Source organism: Merops nubicus, unplaced genomic scaffold (genome assembly GCF_000691845.1).
Source record: "Merops nubicus isolate BGI_N331 unplaced genomic scaffold, ASM69184v1 scaffold12400, whole genome shotgun sequence".
Taxonomy (NCBI): domain Eukaryota; kingdom Metazoa; phylum Chordata; class Aves; order Coraciiformes; family Meropidae; genus Merops; species Merops nubicus.
This window is the reverse complement of record NW_008582255.1, coordinates 75,652-96,376: the sequence shown is the minus strand read 5'-3', so window position 1 is coordinate 96,376 and position 20,725 is coordinate 75,652. Positions and strand designations below refer to the sequence as shown.

Sequence of the window (20,725 nt, the reverse complement as noted above, 5' to 3'; positions counted from 1 at the left end):
GAAAGACACTGGATATTTGGCCTTCTCACTTTTTCTTTCTGAGGTCAGGCCCATTAATTCAAGTAATCCTTAAGGTTGTCAGGGCTCTTCTAGTCCTCCAGGTCCAGAAGCAAAGACAGATTAAGTGATAATGGCTTTTTGGCAATCAGTTCCCCTGAGAAGGTGGGGAGCCTGCAGCAAGCTCTGCTTGTTACAGAGTGTAGGAAGTCTATGAGACTGCAGTGTGTGTATGTGGGGGGGTATTTGAGATGACTAGGGAAATGGGCATTTTTGCTCATGCAAAGCTTGAGAATGCTCCTCTGAACAAACCCCCTTAGGCACTCCTAGCTGTAATGACTTCAGTGTTATTTAGTGCACAGAAATAACATGTTGTTACTAAACATCATCTTATTCATATCTAATGCAGTATTAGCAAGGTAACTGTTAATCTGATTTGTCTGTTGACCAACAAAATCGAGGAAAAAAAAAAAGATAAATAAATAAAAAAAGGCTATTTTTTAAATTGGCAAAGCTACCAGTGGGGTGCCAGGACCTTGCAACCCAAGGGCTGGGGGCTGGCTGAGCTGTGGCTCTAGGTTTCCCAAGTTTGGTTTTCAGTGCAGCTGCCTGTAATCGTTATCATGTGCTGGCAAGGTGATACAGAAAAGGTTACTACACTAACTGTGAAGGTATCAGAACAGCATTTTGGTGCTGTGTTGTGCAAGGTGAGATGTGTGGTGCAGTTAGCTGTGCTGGTTTGTTGTCATATGCTGAGGTCATTGAGCCAATGCTGGTTAATCTCTGTGGGCTGCTGGTTTGGGCCATCTGTGTTCTTAAGCACTTACTTGTTGGAAATACCTTTTTTTTAAGAAGCTAGTCGAAGTTTGGAAGACACTGGTAGTCTAACTAAATGTTAGCTTACTTTCTGTTTAACCCTTCCTTCTGACTGTAAGTGTAGTACTCCTGAAAAGGAAAGCTTGCAGAGGAGTTCCCCACTTTTCACAAGTTAAGAAATGTTTCTGCACTAGCCCCTAACAGATCAGCCTTTGCATCTCTCTCCATTGGCTTGATTAGGTTCCTGCCTTAGGTACCACTTTGAGATGACTAGAGTTAGCTGGGCCAGTCACACTGTCATCTACTTGTGCTTTGGTACAGCAAACGCTCTTCACTTAACTTACTTGAGCCAGGTACTTAGTCTATTTATACATGTAGTTACACAAAACACAAGCAGTGGGCCAAATCAGTGATGAGATAGGCAGAGTCTTGGAAAATCTGGAAAATGGCTCCAGGTTGGTGGAAGATACGTAGTAAGGGAACAGAAGGAAATAGGATGCTACTAGCAATTAGAGCTGCCAAGATTTTTCTGGATACCTGCTGCTTTTTTGAAAACAATGGTGTTCTGACCCTGTCATATATGATAGCAGTATGAACAGAAAAGAAGTGATACAGACAAAAAACTTCATCCTGCTTGGTGCTTCAGTATATGAGATGCCAAATGTTAGGGATTTATCGAGTCAGATCAATACATTAGTCATAAAACTTGAAACGTTCATTTAATGTGGAAATTCAAAATTCAGTATTTTTGAAAATTGAGTTAGATGTGTGCTGAAATTATATCACATGCTGTGTTTGGTTTAACCTGTATCTGTAAAACACACCTGTACTAAAGCTGTACTAGGGCTTCAGCTCTGCTGTCTTACTGGGAGAAGTTTAAGTGTTCAGGTGATTTTGAAACATGAAAACTAACATATTAAAAATGACTTGTGGGTATAGGAAACTAAATTCTCTCTGTTATTTAGAAATCTTAGGTCATTTCTGAAAACGTAACTTATATTGCAACAGGGTAATGCAGAAAGAGACATAGTACCCAGTGCTGCAGAGCCTGCCTGTAAGGGAGCAAAGGTAATTCAGGAAGGTCTGAGCAGTCACTGAGTCTATGTGTGACAAAAGCATTTTGATCTTAAGGTGGCCATAGACAGAACTATTCCGGAAGCCCAACAACAACAGAAAGCCCAACAACCCAAACCACGGTTGTTTTAAGGAACTTAAGCACCAAAAATATGCTACAGAATTTTTTCCTTTGCACTTCTGTGACATACGTGTTCAAGCAGAGAGTGAATTAAGACTGTAGTAAAAGGACACATTGCTTGTTGGTTCCAAGATGCAGCTCATATAGAAACAAATGATCTGGGGGAAGCTGGAAAAGCAAGCTTTGAATTTGTGGTGCATTATTAGAGAATAAATTGTATTGCTTCACGTGGCATTGTTTTCTTCTTTCAGCAAAAGAAATGCCCTTTCATGTCTGTATACTGACTCCTATAATTTCCAACAGGAACAAACACAAGCCATAAGAGTTCAATATGTACTTTTTTTTTGCACAGCCAATCAATTTATATGTGCTGCTTCTAGTTAACGTTTCAAAATGCCTTTGTTCAGTGATACTTGTATGGCTTTTGGTGGTGTTGTTTTGTTTCTCAGTGCAATAGCTGTAATGTGTCCATGTGTAGAGTTGACATTACCATTATTGGTGGTACGTTTTTTCAGCATCTGCCAGCACGGATCATTTCAATGCACCTTCCACCCCTGCCCTTCCATGTGCACCGCCTATGGGGATCGGCACTACAGAACGTTTGATGGACTGACCTTTGACTTTGTTGGAACTTGTAAGGTTTACCTAGTTAAGGTGAGACTTCTTTGTAAAGCCTCTGTAGAACTGAATTTAAAAACTACCTGTTAAAAGCTACTCTTGTACTTATTTCCAATCTGTACATTTTGTTGAGTCCTACGTACTGTTTTTTAAGCTTTGAAGTTGCTTAGACTTTGAATTATACATAACATAATAATTAGACACTGAGTTTCTGGCTAATTTAACTATGCAACAATATACATATTTATATTAGTATATTTTAAAGTATCAATTTATTTTTCTTTTCCTTCAGGATACTTCAACCAAGTTCTCTGTCATTATAGAGAATATTAACTGTTTTAATACTGGAATCATTTGCAGAAAAAACATTTTCATTAATGTTGGAAAATCTTTTTTAATATTTGATGATGAAACTGGAAATCCAGTAAGTTTCCCTCTTTAGTACTGATCAAAGGGGATAGCACATGAAATTCTCTGGGTGTTTTTTGCTTTCATTAGCAAAAGCTTACTGTGGCACTTGAGTAGCAGAGGCATAAATATGTTTACTGTGAATGCTGATCACATCTGGATTGTTCAGTAGAAACCTTAAACAAAATCTTGTCCGTATTTCACAAAACCATTAGATGAGATAATTGTAATTCTTTTGTTTAGACTTAATTCCTGTGTAGTGTCTTAGTGAAAATCCAGGTATTTTGAAATCAGTAGAAGTTTTTCTATTAATTCCAAAAGAACTAAGAGTTTGTTCTGGTATGGGATGTATAGGAGGAATATTCCTGTGCACTTCTAAATTAAAAATAGCAGTCCCTGCTATATCCTCTGCAGTCTCAATTTAATTTTTATTTTGGCCAAACTGCAAACTCTGTTGCTGTAAATATTTAGTATTTTTAGGAACTGTAGTATAAATAGCAGTGCTTACAATCTGTAGACTGATTTTGCAAAGGAAATTGTGTCTCTTTATGAGGCATTGTATAATTAATGCAGACATCTTAGTTCATGCTACCAATAATTTAAGATCTGCTTGTTATTGGGTGGAGAGAAGAATGCTTTATGTAAATAAGATGGCAGTCTCTGGATAAATTTAGACAATTCCTTACATCAAGAAGTTGCTCCATGCATCTTTGTACCTACCCATATTGAAGAAAAAATGTGTGGCTAACTCCTGAGCGCAATGATGTATAACTAATTGCAAATCAGAACCAGGAGCCTTAAGACTAATTTTTTTACCTCCCAGATGAACCGTTAACTTTTTAATCTTCACTCCAGTTGCCATTACCTATCCTGTAAATTTGATAGAAAATCACCTTTTAAAACAAGAAAATAATTAAAAATTCTACACAATTCAAAATCAAAATCCACTCACTTTTGTTTAACCATTTATCCCTGTGTGACCTCTGTCAGGTTTTGGACTTCTGTCTGAGAACCGTGTTGTTCATTTTATTTAGGTGTTTCATGTCCAGTCATGTGAACATTGTGATGACATTTACTTTACATTATAAGCTGCCTTGTTTTATTTCAAACAGAGCTTCTCTAGTTACATAGACAAAGTACAAAAAATACAGTTATGGAAAGCTGGATTTTTCACTGTTGTTCATTTTCCTGATGAGCACATCACCATTCTCTGGGATCAGAGAACAACAGTTCATGTACAGATGGGTCATCAGTGGCAGGTAAGTGGAAGTCAGCATTCTTATTGCCATTTCTTTAATGTATTTATGTAAGTCTTAAGTAAGAAGTTATCGTTCTTCAGAGGACAATCAATGTGTCAGAAATCAGGAGCTGAGCTGTTCTGGCTGAAATTTGGCTGAAAAGGATCGAATCCTGACAAACATAATTAAGCAACTGAAGACAGGGATTTAAGAAGCAAGTTTTGAAAATTATTGTGGCTGGTAGTGTTTTGTATCATGTGGAAGTATGTTGGGTTTTTTTTGTTTGTTTGTTTTCCCAGGGTAAATTGACTGGACTATGTGGAAATTTTGATTTGAAGACAGTAAACGAATTGCGGACTCCAGATAATTTTGAGTTAACAAACTCACAAGAGTTTGGAAACAGCTGGACAGCTGTAGAGGTACGTAGTAAAAAGAATGTGCTTGCTAGCAGATTTTTTTGCTGTTACATCATATAATCTATCTAGAATGAAATCAGAAATTTGTTCCTGGAAGTATCAGTCAGGCAGCAATGCAAATGGCATTATGAATGGTTCTTCCAGATACTGTAATCCATTAAAGAGAAGAAAATAATAACCTTTTTTTCTACACAGTGCTATAGTATAAAGAATAATGCATTATGACATTCTAAATCAAAAAGTGTTTTTGAAGATGTTGTTGGAAAAGTGAAGTAGTAATTTTTATACCTAATGGAAGGATTGTGAATTCACTTTAGATTGTATTGTCAGTTTAGGTGGTCTTTCCTAGCTGGGAAATACTTATCTGTGAAACCATAGTAGTGGAAAGAAAAAATACTCTTTCTATATGCTATAAAGTTAAAAATTGAACTTTTAAAATGTGTGTCTAGTAGTGTTCATAGATGAGGCTCTGGGCAGCCTGATCTAGTGGGAGGTGTCCCTGCTCATGGCAGAGGGGTTGGAACTGGGGGATCCTTGTGGTCCCTTCCAGCCCTGACAGATTCAGATCTGTTTTAGCAGAAGACTTTAGAGCCCTAATGGCTCAATGGTTGGACCTGATGATCCTGAAGGTCCCTTCCAACCTAAAGGATTCTATGATTCTATATTCCTTCCTAGTAGGCAGAGTAAAAAGATCTGATTTTGTGACATTTCTAACATATGTAATCTGAGTGATCTTTGTTATTTTGTAAGCTATACTAGTCAGGTAAAAGCACTGCAGACTGGCACTGTGTGGCTGCTCTGTTTAAACCTCTGTGTACATATGTGTTTTTCTGCTGCTCTCAGAAAATTAAACATGTTTTTCAATTTCCTGTTCTGCAGTTTATCATCCCCTTTGAATTCCATGTCTTAGTCTGGCTTTAGTTTCATGAATTAAGCATTTATTTTGTGTTTTACATCCCTTTTTTAAAAATCAAACCAACCAACCAACCAAAACCACACACACAAAAACAAACAAACAAACCAACAAAAAAAAACAACACATGAAAATATGCTTTGTAAGTTCAAACCCAAAGTGGTTATGAAACAAGTTTCTCACTTTCATTTTGCTTTCTGGTTAAGTGTGTTGACAGCTCTGACATCCGAAATCCATGCAGTTTGAATCCCCTCAGAGAGCCATTTGCCAAGAAGGAATGTGGAATACTGTTAAGTGAAGCATTTGAAGCCTGCCATCCAGTGGTGAGTTGTGGTCTACTCTAGAAAGATACAAACATGAACATATCACTACAGAGAAACTCCACTCTGCAGCTCACATAACTTTAAATGCATTTGAAGCCTGCCATCCAGTGGTGAGTTGTGGTCTACTCTAGAAAGATACAAACATGAACATACTCTGCAGCTCACATCACTTTAAATATTCATCTTATTTTCCATAACATAATTATTTTGACTACGATAGCAGAAGAGAACATGAAGGAAGCCTACCCCATACCTATTCTGATTCTAAAATGTGAATGTTCACCTGGACCTGTTCTAAAGACTATCTGCACTTAGCTGACCTGGACAGTAAGCCATTCTGGCAGCAATTTAGCATTCTACAGTATGGGTAGTCCTATTATTTCCCATTGTAATTCATGCAGACAAAATTATATCCAATTTTTTTACCTTTTTTTTTTATCCCAAACACTGTTTGTATAAGTATAGCCACTTGATAACCACTTGCTTTATTTTGCTCAAATGTATTACACAGCATGTATATTTAAAAAAATAACAGTTTCTTCTAGGCAGTATCAGATGTGAAGAACTCATTCCTAGAAAGAAAAAAATAAGCATATATGTCCTCACCCAGGCAACCACCTAAGGAAATAAATGAGCTATACAACATGATGTGACAGTCAACAGGCTCAGGTTTCAGTTGGAGGATGAGGGGGGACTGATTTCCAGAGCTAGGTTTTATATAGTAAATAATGTATGCCGAGATGTTCAGGTATTGAGACTGTGTGCATGGCTTAAGGAGTGTGTCAGTGGTTCCCAGAGGGAAAGCAGATATCATATGAAAGACAACTACAAATCTCACAAGGTTGCTTTGTATATTCTTTTGGAAGAAGAGGGAAGCTAATGTTCATTGTAATAATGCAATATTGTTTAGTCCACTGTAAAACATGGGCAGAAACTAAGTTCCTCCTAAGTGTGTATTACTTAAGTGTAAATCCATGTAGAACTTGTAGCAATTCCATAAGTAAATTGTCATTGACAGTTTTCTTTCAAATTTTGTCACTTAAGACTTCAAATTAATTTAAAGGGAAAATCACAAATTCACCTGTGAAATTGTATAATAATATGAAGAGCATGAACCATTCTCACATCAAGGGTTCATCTACTTTATTATTTATTCCATGCTATGTATATCTAAATTTCTTGGCACTTCTGGGATTTACTGATTTGTGATCAGTTTAGAGAGAGTTTCTCTTATTTCATAAGCTTCTTTCTAATTTATCATAGTTTAAATATTACAAAATCATACAGAACACAAGCTCACATCAACATCTTAGTGTGTATGTTCGTAATGGCTTATTAATTTGTGTTACTGAGTACTGCACAAGGGTTTATGATATGTTCTAATAAACCAAGTCTTTTTTGTTTAAAGAAAATTTAAACCAAAATCTTGAACACTTTGAAGTCTTATATATTAAATTTTGAAAGAGTCATGGCTTTGTGTTGGGGTGGTTCTTGCCAGGTCTCTTTGAGTATTTTTGATAAGTGATGTTTGTATTTCCAGATTGATGTCACCTGGTTTTACTCAAACTGCTTGACAGATACGTGTGGTTGTAGCCAAGGAGGTGACTGTGAGTGTTTCTGCACAAGTGTGTCAGCATATGCCCATCAGTGCTGCCAGCATGGAGTTGCTGTAGACTGGAGGTCCCCTCGGGTGTGTCGTAAGTTGACTTGCCTGGCAGTGCCAGCGGCTGCCCCAGCTGCCTTCCTGAGACCAGACCTGCAAAATCAATCCCTTTTTTAAGTTGCCTGGGGCTGTGAATTGATCACTAACCCTCACTGGTAGGAAGATGAGCATGTGCCTCTTGCTGCCCTCTATGTTCATTTAGCCTGGCTGGATTACATGCTGCTTTCTAAATTTGTGAGTAGTACTCTTTTATTTTTAATTCCTCGTGATATGATGCAAAAGGAAAAGTTATGAGAAGTCTGTGTTAGAATACAGCATGCATCCCTCAAACCTGAGTTATAAAGTTAACAGCTCAGGTAATCTCCATTTTGAGAAGGACTTCACTTCTTAACAGGGTCTAGGGGACAGAGGACTGCCACCCTCAGAGCAAGTGTGAAATATAAAGGTTTTCTGAAGAAAAACAAGTAGGTTTTTAAGCAGGACTTTGTCATTACTTTAGTTCAACAATGCTTAGAAGTTACAAAATCTGAAGCCTTTCTTTATGGCACCTAGGCAATTGTGCAGAAGCAGACAGTCGTTTCCCAAAAGATGTGATGAAAAAGAGCATGATAGAATGAAAGGAAACAAGCTTTCTTCTAACTTTGCAGTTGCACAGAGAGAGTGTGTGGCTTGCTCAAAGTTGCACAGTACATTTGCCATAGATTTGGAAGGATTACTCTTAATTTTTTATATAAGTGGTATGTGTTTTAATGTGAGCTTGGCGAGACAGCAAAGCTTAGTCTTAACCACTAGAGGTCACAAAAAGACAGCCGTGGGTATGTAAGCTTAGTATTCCTGCTAGAAAAAAGTATTTTCTTTAAATCAGTGTAATTTAAATCAGTATTTTATTTAAAGCAAAAAAGTAAACATTTGGCAATATTTTTTTAATAAATGTTTGTGTGACCTAACTTGGCCAAGCATTTGGCTTACTCCTTAATCATAAAGTGTAACAGAAAACCTGTTTATCTGCAGAATGCCTGCAACTGCATTTCTTTTCTTTTTATTTTTTAGCTTATGATTGTGAATATTTCAACAAAGGTAAGTCCTCAAGCAGCTGATAAAATGTCCATAGAAACTTTTGTTTCTTTTATGTAAGTCTTAGTAGTTCATATAAAAATAATTGTGTGAATGAGAACAGTTGGGAATGAGATATTATTTAAAAAGCCAAGATTCTGTTTTACTTGTTTATTTTGGGTTTTGAAAAGCTTTTAATTTCCTAATCTTCTTTATTCCTGAGCCTTTCCCAAGAATGTTTAACTTATTTTCTTTGATTTATGGATCATGATTAAACCATTAAATCATTAATTAATTAATAGGCTATTCAACTCAACAGTACTAGTGGTGCTACTTGCTTGAGGCATTCTGCAGGTCAAAAAACTGGTGTCCTGTGGGTCTCTTAGAGCAACCGTGCTCTCCTGGGCAGCCTCCAGAGGGAGACAGCTCTTAAGGTATTACAACTTCTTAGGCTCTAACAGGAATTAACCTTCCCTTTAGGAATGTCTGACCTAGCTTTAAGCTCCTGAGTGACAGGTGTTGCTGCTGCATTAGAATGTCTCTCAGAGAAGTGCAAAACTTGCACAAAATGCTAGAGTCAGCCTTGAACCTGCCCTGGGTGCTGTGCTGCTGTGTTAATACCAGAACCCGTGTTCAGGCTGTCTTGTAGTTACATTCTGGGCATCTGCATAGTCAGACATGACACATGTAGAAGCCCTGCAAGCCAGCCAGATGTGAGGACTGGTCAGCACTCCTGCTATTTATTCTACAGCTCTCTTTATCCAGCTCATGTAGAAGCCTGTCTATATAGATAGTTCTTGGTATTTTGGTCTTTTGTTAGACTTCATATTGCAGCAGCTCACCCCCAGAAAGATCTTGGAGAGGCACTAAGTTTAATTTAGGAGAGATGTGTTCAATGTGCCAGACCCAAACAATATGGCCAAGAAATTTACATTTTCTCATATACCAACTGCTGAAAAGATTTTGAATGGAGTCAAATTGCTAATGCAGTGGAATTTTATCTAAATCACTATTCAAGTCTTTAAATTCATTTAAATTAAGAATAGTTGAGTAAAAGAGGTGATTGCAGTCTTATATTTCCTTTTTGGTTTGGTTTGTTTTACAAATGAAATAGTCTGATACTGTTAAGATATGATAATCTTACTGCAGTTGTAACATTGAAAGTGCAGTGCTGCACCTAATATCTGTGGTAGTAGCAAAGTGAAGTTAGATGATAACATGTACTTTTGAAGTGTGTTACTAGTTTTACTTGTTAGCGAATTCTCACTGACAGAAATTGGTTGAAAGAGTGGTGAGCTGTGCACGTGACTAGCTTGTAACAAACATGGTTATCACATACTTCTCACTTCCCATCTTGCTACTGTTGGCCAATCCAGCTCATCACTATTCAACACAGGTTGTTTCAGAGCTGCCAGTGGGGAAAAAAATCATCTCTATGCTGAAGATTTTCTTCTTTATCTCAATTATAGCAGCATTCCCCAGAATTACTTAGTTTTGGAGACAGGAAGGTTCAGAAACTGTCTTAGATGAGAGAGAGGTTTTCTGTGCATAACTGTCAAAAATCCACAGTGAAATAGTTTCATTCCTATTAGAAGCAGGAGCAGAAGTCTTTTGTCTTTGCTAAGGGGAAATTCTCAGCTCGTAGCTATGGTTTCTCAAGTTTTGAATGGGCCTGAGGTATGAGACTTAATGATACAGTAATATTTCCAAAACACTGGATATTTTGAGTAATTTAAAATACGTTTTTCAACTCCCTGCACAGAAGGTAACCAGGTATCACTGTACATGTTTTGCTAGGCTTGGGCTTGTGTCCTAACTGGCAACCTATTTATGCCATTAGAATCTAAAACTCTGGTTGTAGTGCAGCCTCCTTAGGATTTCAGAACTCTTCATAAATCATAAGGAAGAACCAGAAAATGAGGGCAGGAAGCAAACTGCAGTCCAAACTTTTAACCTGTTGGAAGAGGTTTTAAGGGTCAACGGTATTAACTGCAACTATCAGCTGAGAAGTTCTGGGATGTTTCTACCTCAGATGTATGCTTGCCATGTTCTGGCTTGTGGGTAAAATGGTAGTGAGGCGAGTTGCTCAGGTGTGCTCTAAAATGCCTGGCTTTAATGGAGAGGTTTACAAAAAGCATTTCAAATAACATTTAAAAATAAAGATTTAAAATACTTTTCTGCAGTGAAACTAGAACTGAGTAAGGAGGTGGGAAACTGTAAGATTTGTGAAAAGCTAACTTTGCATGCTTTTTTTTGTTTTGGTTTTGTTTTTGGTTTTTTTTTTTTTTTTTTTTTTTTGGTTTTTTTTTTTTTGTTTTTTTTTGTGTAGGTAAAATATGAACATTGCTTTCATTATTTTGCTGGTTTCTTTCTGTCTCACTTCCTGGTGGTTACGTTTGTATCTACACCGTTCAAGGAGTACTTTGATACTTGATGGCAACAAACTTTTATTCCCTGCAAAATGGCTCACACTTTGGACATCAAGAAAATAGATTGTAAAGAGCAGCAAAAAGCGTTTAATCAGTTCCACCATACAAACAAACAGTTTAGAGGGATCCCAGGGTGGTCTGTAGAACTCTTCACTTCTAAATCAAATAACCGAGGCTAACTTTAATAAAATGAATATGAAACAGAAATGAATAAGAGGGAGCAAAAGGAAAAGCTTCTCATTATTCCTGAAAATTGAAACTAGGTAATTTGGACAGTTTTCAGGACAGATATTTTCTAGAAGTTTGGTTGTGTTTTGTCATTATAGGTTAGTGCTTATTTTTAGTTACGTGCTGTGTTATAATATTTAGAGGTCAAGCATTTGTGACACTTGACGTGAAAGATAATCCTGATTTTTCTTCCTCTCAACAGCTCTGGGCAAGGGCCCATACAAGCTGATCAGCTATTTGGATGGAGAATTTGTAATGGCAGTGAAACTAGTGGATGGTGTTGTTTTCCCAGTGAAAGAAGAAGATATTGTTCCTGGACATGCAGTGAGCTTTATGCTGACTTCAGGACTTTATAAACCCAAAGCACACGGTAAAGTTACTCTAAACCAGAGGCAGAGCAAATTCTGCCCTTGAATACAGGCCTATGTTTAAAACTAGACCTAGTAAAAAGTCTTTTACTTAATTGCCAGAAGACTGTGAATCTTAGTGTTGTCTGCCTAAACTAAAAATTTTCATTTGGTTGGATTAGATGATTGTAGTTTTATAAGCAGATAATTTTAGTTGAAAACCAATAGCTCTTCCTTCTGCCCCAATCTTTAGAAGCACCAAACTGATGTTGTAGCCCAGTGCTCCAGATACATGTTGCTCCCTCTACTCTTTTTCTGGCAGAACTGAGACATGGGAATTAATGGGAGAATAATGATGTAAGAAAATTACTCCCTAATTCACTCACTTTGGCACCTTCACTCATTGTCCACCCAAGTGTACTTGAGATGCTGATTGGCATTTACCTGAGCTGTGTAAGGGTGTTGTACTGCAAATTTGTCTCCTCAAGTTTCCACAAAGGAAAGTGTTGCTTCTTCAGCAGCTGAGAGGTCTTGCACACCTGCAGGCAGGTGGAGAAAGCTTGCAAGAATATATTCAGCACTTTGTGACGTTGATAAAATGCTGGAGTTGTCTGCACACACAATTTTAATGCCCACAAAACACTTGAGTCTTAATACAGCTTTACTGCCCAGAGTCCTCTGATCAGCTCTTTGGACAGCCTGAAGGTGGCTGTCTTTGTGTAATCAAAGCAGCAGCATGGGTCAGTTAAAAAATGACAAGCATTTGATTAGTAATACTGCTGTCTGTAGAACTGACACAGAACTCATGTTACAGAATATCCAGGGCCAGTTTTCTTCTGTTAGTTGTAGTTCTGAGACTTGTACATGGTGTTCAATCTAGGTTTGGAAAGAGAAGGTCAGTTCTACTCTTCTATTCTTATATAACAATCTCTTGCTCAGAACAGAAGCTAGCAAATGGAATTTGTGCCTTATAGTCCAATTTGAGCAAATTGCATTTAATCATTTGGCCCTGGAGAATTTTGTACAATCAATACAATATTTTTCTTATGTGTGTCGTTAGTTATTTATCACATTCCTGGTTCTTTGGTATCTCAGAAAAATGGTATCTCAGTTTTATCAGTTTCAGACAAATGATAGACATTGGAAAGTTTGGATGTTGATGCACTGATTGGCTGTATGGCAAGTATTATAGATCACACTGCTGTCCATTGTTACTTACCAAATAACTACTTGCTACAGACAATAAAAAGATATTCAGAAGTGTCACTGTGTTTTTCTGATTAATTCAAAAGTTTATACTCAGAAAACAAGTTGGACTTCCAAAAGTGTAGTACCAGAGTGTCATAGTTTATTAGAGATCATTTGTTTTCTATGCAGTCTTTTTTTTCAATAAATGCTACCCAGGCCTGGAGGGTTAGTTGATTTTACAGTAGTTTAATGGCTGTTTTCAAGAGAATAGTGGTTTACAGCAAATAGAATGAAGTCATTCTGTGAGCAACAGATGCCTGTAACAGGCTCAAGATCTGCCACTACGCAACTGGTTGTACAGAGGCTTGCTTGAAATCAGCAGTACTGATTTTTAGGGTAAGGTATCATGTGGGTATGTTTGCCAGCAAACAGACTTTGCTGTTAACATTCTTAGGGGAATGACTAGAGAGCTGACTGCTTAGACAGCTGAATGCAAAATACATTTTTGTAATTTATTTTTAATAAAAGGATGAGCTCTTAATGTGGAAGCTGCTGATGGCAAATATTACTTGTAAAGCTAGATAGATGAAGTTTCAATTTTTATTAAGCAAATGACTTATTGAAGGCTGTAAACTGAAGTTCTCTCTAACTGCAGGGCTATTTTCCTTTATCTTGTTGTGGGCAAGTATGTTAATTTGCTTGTATTCCTGTTGAAATCTGTGAGTATTTAGAAAACTAAATATCCATCAGAATCTAGTGCTCTGAAATCCATACATAGTATATTTTCTTACAAGATTCAGGCTGTTTTCACCGGTGAGGCCAAAGCTTTCATTGCCCATGATGCTAATACCAGAATACCAGTAGTGGTACATCAGAATGACTGTGGGTTTTTTTTTTTTTTTCAGACTCCAACTTGATTTCATTTGAAATAGCTGAGAGACCAAACTATTTTCTTCAGCTGGTCTCAAATAATACTCTTGTTCTTTCTAAATGGAGAAAAAGTGAAGAGTTTCACAACAGGTCTACATTTGTCATTCACAAGAATACATGGCTTTCAGGATACAGTTCCTTTGAGTCATTTGCAAAACCAGGGTACTTCATACACATTTCTGCCTCTTCAGTTGAGCTTTTGAAGTACCACCATTCAGAGGAGTTCAGACTGTCAACTCTTTTTAAACTTGAAGGTAGGTATTTAAAGTTGTATTTTATGAACAGCAGTTTGCTCCGTGTGAGAATACAGAGTAAATGGTATTGAGATTCTCAGAGGTGATGAGTTTGCTTACTTCTCCTTGACATCACAGGGAGCTGTGGGTAATCTGTGACATGCAGGCTCAAAATGTTATTCCCTGAGCTTTGTAGTGAGAATGAAATTCTGTTTTCTTGCCAAAAGTCATTAAATAGCCTAACACAGAACTGTTGTATTTGCCTCCTGGTTTGGGTAATACATCATCTAGTGTATAGTTTCTAGGCAATATTTGCTTTCTAAGTAGTCAAGAAGTTCCTAAGGAGTAGAAAAATCATGCTAATACATAGTAGATTCACAAAGGGAATAGAAAAGAACTTAATGCTTCTCTAAAAGCTGAGGTTTTTGGATAACATTTTCTCCTTTCTTCTGCTGGAGTTCTTCGAGAGAGTTTTCTGGTCACTGGGTTCTCACCACAGGCTTTGTGGCCTCCTCAGAGGTCATGCCATCCAGTGCTAAGGACATTGCCTGTAAATAACAACACATCATGTTTCCCCTGAAGAACACCTTGACTGTTACCCATGTCCCACCCAGAGGCTCTGTCTTTCGGGGTGTTATCCCCTAGTGACTCAGGTGCCACTGAAGTGGAGAGCTGTGCCTCTTGGGGATCTCGATGCCCGTTTCTCTAACACGTCTTGGACAGTCACTGCTCTTGAATACACAGTGTAGACTGCTGTGGGAGAGTTCCTACCTACTTGAGAGCTTCCCATTCCTGTAATAGTAATCCCATTCCACTGAGACATAAGGATCAGAAATGTAAGAGATATTCTTGGGGTATTCATAGGAGCAGGATGCAGAATTTGCTCCTACAAAAACTGACGACAAAAAAAAATACACATTAAAAAATCACTGAACAATCAAGCTCTTTCTTTTTTTTGCATTAGTAAGGAAAATAAATAACTGTTTTCACATACTCTTAAACACTTCAAAACCATGCACTGAAATGAAGATAGCCTTTACCTGTCAAGAATAAGCAGCAAGATTTTTTACTGGCCTATAAATCAAAGCAAATTATTCATAAAACCACCATTTACTTTAGCATCTGCTTGTCTTGATACTTCAGATACATCAAACACATTCATATGACTTCATTTATGAACTTCAGTGACAGCTACTACTTGCTGAAACCACTGGCCTTTGTGTAGCATATAAAATTCCAAAATCAGTACAGGTGTTCATTCTTATGTCGTCAAGGTTCTTGTGCTGTAATTTTGAATGCATTAATAATTTATTTATTTGAATAGCAGAAGTATTTTAATAGTATCCCTGGCAATACCTTTTTTTTTTTTGAAAGCAGTTGCTCATTCTTTGAAACTGAAATTTGTTTTATAAGCAAAGAAAGAAAATGAAATATTGTAACAAATGAAGCGTAGCCTGGCCATGTTTAACAGTGACCATATTGGATCTCAGCACAGAGAAATCCAAAGCAGGCACTGACTTCTGTGACAGAAGAGGCCAACTGTATGCCCCATGGAGCTTCTTGTTATCAAAACATCGAATTAAAGTGTTAATGGTGGCATTGTGAATCTGCCCATGTTTTGGGATGCATTATGCTGACAGCCTAATGCAGCTGTTGACTGGCACACTCCAACTTCAGAAAAAATGACAGATTTTGTCATTGCCAAATGCCTGTTGCCTCTTGACAAATGCTTGCAATCACAGAGCTGTTGAGGTTTTTGAAGGGCAGAATTATAGAGCTAATGCCATTACCAGGACGTTCGTACAGCATTTCAAGCAAGGAACTTTTTTGGACATAACAAAAATAACTCCTTAGTCTTTTGAGGGAGGGAATGAAGAAGGTTAAAACATGTTCCAATTCTCAGTGGTCATCCATTAACACAGAGTGGTATGTCTTTTCAAGTGTGAAGTCTTTACCCTCCAGTCATTATACCAAAAAATCCTATCTATGCCAATGGAAAACTAAAACAATTTACCTCAGCAAGTGGGATCAGATCAAATGATCAAGAGGCATTTCATTAATCACCACATCCGAGGGCTTGGGTTTCAGTGTTTTATAAGCAGAGAAACATAGGGCTCGAATCTTTCTCCAGTGTACTTTCACAAGGGCCAGCCTGCTGATGCAGGGTAATTACATGGTCTAAAAATACAGCAGCATTTGTTTAAGTTAATGGAAAAGTTACACCAGCTCGAGAGTGCACAGGCAAAAGCATATTGAGTTGCCTGCTGACTATTGTAAATGCTTTGCATATTAGATCAGAAACTCTTCAACTGGGAACAGCTATTCCTGAGGAATCAGAGGATAAATATCGGGAGCAGAATAATAGGCCCAGTAAATCCCCTTGGCCAGAAAGCTCCTCATGAGACTTCTTCGTGCTGTGACGCACATGCAAAAGGAGGAATTTTAAATGACCTGATCACCACAGCATATCTGTTTGAAGTCAGCTGACGAGTCACTTTTTCCAGTTTCATTGCAATAAATACTGTCACACTGAAATACTTTGTCTATAAATTGCACAGATGTGATGGGCTAACACTGCAAGTTATTTTCCATGAGGTTACTTCAGCTTTTAAACTGAGTTATTGTCATTGTATGCTGTCCTGTTTGCACAATGTTTGAGGGTTTGAGTTGATAACTGGATTTGAATATCTAGAGTGTACTCACAGGAAATGCATTTTCAATTCTGTGCAGGGATTCTTACAGGCAGCAGATGGGTGTGTGTTCAGTCAAAGGCAAGAATGCACTTAGGCTCACCAAGGTGCACGAGCACAGAGGTGTCATGTAAGAGTGATCTATTCACATCTGAAATTGTTGGGAGATGAGCAAATGTAGGGAACTGATGATCTCTTTGTGGTTATGGCAGCAGTATTCTTACAATTTTTAATAAATGCTGTGCTTAAGCTAGTTACATTTTACCTTTCACAGAATAACCATAATATGCTTTACCCTTTTAGGAGCACTGTGAGTTGGTTTTATATATATATTTTAAAAACATGATTTGCCCTGTATAAATTCTGCAACAAAGTTCTTAATGATATTTATGTGCTTTAATAGCTAACTCACTATAAATATAAGGCCTGCCTCAAGAGAGAATTTTCAGCTGAAATTAAAACCTCAGGATGCATTAAGTATATGCACACTGCACAGAGGTATTTATCAGTGTTTAAGTTTGATACAGGGCATTTTTGGTTCCTTTTAATGTTTGTATCTTAATTAATTGTAAAACATTCAGAAACATAGTGCAAAACTGAAAATTAATTTTAATGGAAAACTTCATTTACAAAAACATCTTGCACCTTAAGTCAGTCTTGGATGTATGTTCCAGTTGACTATTTTAAGTTCAATATACTCTTAACCATTTCTATCAGTAGAATTAATTTTGTAGGATGTCCTGTTTTACTTACAATAAGTTATTATTAAGTGTACTTTGAGCTCGTATGCTTTGTCAATCCAAAAGGTCCCGGTGTGGGACCTGGGACTGGGTAATGCTGAGCAACTGCTGTTGTACCTGTAAATCCTGGGTATGTCACTGAACACATCTGCTTGGCAGCTCTTGGAATCAGGCTGAGGTTACTGTAGAATTATAACATCTTTCCTATTTATACCACAAACACAAACATCTGACCTCTCATATTTTGAATGAATATATAGGAGGAGATCAAATAATACATTAACAAGACTATATTCCTCTAATATTGTAATAGTAAACTGAAACAAAACTATTTGAGAAGTAGATAATTATACTTTGCTTTCACTAATGTTTTGGCTGGGCACGAAGTTGATTTTTTTTCCAGTGATATTTGCTTACATTTCTTGTGGCAGAAACTTAGAAGTCATGGGCAAAGTTTGTTGGTAGTTTAAGTGGGTAGATAGGATTTCATGTTTCTAAACTTGTAACTGAGGAGATAGGCAATCTATGTTACTAAGCAGAGTTTTGTTGCTGTTATAAATAGGATTGATCCTAAAGCAAATTTTGTTCCTACTATATTTTTTGAAATCTTTGGGAAAAGTAGTGAAACAGAAAAATGTCAGGTGAAAATCCAAGATTTTAATTATTTTACTTTATTTTTAAAGTCTTTATTTTCAATACAACCTTTTATTAACATTAGAACCTTTCAGGTTTTAATTTTTTTTTATAGCCATTTTTAGAGCTTACCATGAAATTATTCATAATATACAGACTCTGACAATGGCAAACTTTGTCCCTATGAGGTAATAGCCAACATAGGGGAGGAAAAAAAAAAAAGGCAAGGTGGAATTGTGAACACACAAAAAAGTGGCCAGGTAACCAAGAAGGATTATTGTGACTTGACAGAACACCACAGTCTGTCACTGATAAAAAATTAAAATTCTTCATTACGTGGTAGCAATTGTTCTCATTACCACAGAAGTATTTTTGAAAGCCACGAAGAATGAAAATCAGAAGCTACAGGGAGGGGAGAACATGCTTCTCTGCTTTCCAAGCAAGTGAGAAGTCAATGGAGTTAGGGAATATCTTTTAATATAAATGGTCTTTGGCAGAGTTTATACTTGCATACATACAAAAGCTTTCTGCAGCAATGCAACAGGTCAATAAGCTCAGCTCCTGTTAGATAAAGGAGCTATGGGTTCAGCTGGCATGTCAACTGGAGTGACTGTCACCCAGGGCATATTTTACCATTTTGTGAAGGATTTGCTGTGTCACCGAACAGAAGACAAATGCTGGTAGACTTCACCAGGAGACATGGCTATTTTCAAATGCCATGACAAATCCTTTTGAGGAACACATGCCTGATATAAGAAGCTTGACTCATTGTCTGTAAACTGTGTGCCATTCTTTTGTTGTGAGTGAACTGTAATGTTGCACAGAGTACAGTAAGCTCGTATTACTGCTTGCTGGAGGGGGAATTTAAGTATTAAAAAAATGGGAGGCATGTGGTGGGGATGGCTGATTAGCATGAAGCATTTGTGCCATGACACTCGTGAAATCCAGAGTTTTGAGCTGTGCTAGTTTCTGTCATAGCAGTATTGTAGTGAAAACAAAGCCGAGGTTGGTCTGGCCTGGAAGTTTGTCTAAAATAGTAGAGAGTGTGGAAGGGATATTTTTCTCAGTTTAAGGAGGGGGAATGCTTGAATAGCTTTAAAGTGCTTTTCCTTTTACCCTAATGATTGTGCATTTTTGGGTCACAGTTAATATATAAATGTACTTAAAAGGAGGCAAAATAATCTACTGTTTTAGCTGGGTGTAGGAATACTTTGTTTTCTTGTCTTAGTCTTGAATTCATGCTAGTTCAGAACATGGCTCTGTGCCTTTGTTTCTCCTCCCCTTCATTTTGTCTAATCCCTATTTAGTCTAAACTTTTTAAGCAGAAACTACATCTTACTGGATTGTATTGGTGGTGGTTTGTTTTTTTTTTTTTTTTTTTTTGGTTTGGTTTGTTTTTTTTTTTTTTTACAGTGGCTTGCACAGTCAATATTCTAGGTCCTTGGGCTGTTCAGGCATTCTAGAAGTGATGTTGCCAATAGTGAAAACTGTCTATGTGACAAGTAACTCAACTGACATTCTCCTAATGCTGGAAAGCCATTTTCTTATAATTCATAATAAAGCACAGATTTCACTATACCCAATGGGTTTACTGAGACATAATTGAAAACTTTTGAGATACTGGAAACAATTCATGCAATATATTAAACTCTTGCTGTAATGGTTAGGTCTGTTCTGTTATGTACTTTACACATTTAAAAAACCTCATATAGTTTGCCCAAACATACCCAATTCTCTGAGATCGCTTGACTGGAAAATTACATGTCCTTTTGTTCTACAGCTCTTCTTTGAAAACAGTTTTTATACCTAGGTTCATGAATTCCATCTGTTGTCCACACTTCTTTTTGCAGGAACAGAGACAAAATTTGCAGACAGGCATGACTTGGTTCTTGGCTGAAAGCTGTGTTTAGGAACTACTCAACAATTGCTATGCCTTGATGCAGAAATATGCTCTATTTCCTACCACGGCATGCAACAGCAGGAAACTCTGGAGAAAAGCTTGAGGGAAATGCAGCAATCATTTCATGAAAGTCTAAATTTAGTTGGAGAATGGGAGTTGTTATGTTAATCCCAACACTGGGAAATATTCATTCACAATCACTATTCTGCTACGTTGAGAAACTATCATTCTTTGTTTGGTTACACTATGTCTTCTGCAAAGCTTGTACCTTTATTGTGTTTGGAAAGTCTGCTGTGATTAATGATGAGGTTTGTGGCAAGAGTTAAATGTTACAAATCTGCCTCCATACTTAATCTAGGCTAGTCTGATGAATGAGGTTTCCCAGGTTCCACTTGGATATTGTTATTGCTGGTTACTACTACTGCTGGTGATTGCATGTGCAAGTAGGTCTCTGTGTTCTGTCTTTCTGTCATAGATCTTCTTTTGTCCTTAACCTTACCACTCTGACCTGCCAATATGTGCAAAACCCCATACATCAGTCAGCAAAACATGTGGGAGTAATTTCCTTCCTCTGTTAGCTTGGAGCAGTTTGGGTTGGTTTCACTAGAAGCAGTCACAGAATAAATCAGTGACATGTACTTAGCTTTATATGGGAAGGTAACTTTATAAATACATTTGTTACTGTCATAAGAATCATGTCTTCACAAGCAGCATCAAATTATGTCCTTGGGTAGGGTGACATGTAAACAAGGGCAACACTAGATGGC

General features: G+C 37.3%; 1 protein-coding gene across 1 annotated transcript in view; it reads left to right on the top strand.

Moving 5' to 3' along the window:
* The window catches only part of OTOG (otogelin), a 91,327-nt gene that overhangs the window by 37,885 nt on the left and 32,717 nt on the right, over nt 1-20,725 (top strand). The window contains exons 23-31 of the mRNA XM_008937156.1: nt 2,524-2,662; nt 2,919-3,050; nt 4,147-4,293; nt 4,572-4,691; nt 5,808-5,924; nt 7,465-7,621; nt 8,638-8,664; nt 11,500-11,667; nt 13,738-14,016. Coding sequence (XP_008935404.1) covers nt 2,524-2,662; nt 2,919-3,050; nt 4,147-4,293; nt 4,572-4,691; nt 5,808-5,924; nt 7,465-7,621; nt 8,638-8,664; nt 11,500-11,667; nt 13,738-14,016 — 1,286 coding nt within the window. The remainder of the gene's footprint in view (nt 1-2,523; nt 2,663-2,918; nt 3,051-4,146; nt 4,294-4,571; nt 4,692-5,807; nt 5,925-7,464; nt 7,622-8,637; nt 8,665-11,499; nt 11,668-13,737; nt 14,017-20,725) is intronic.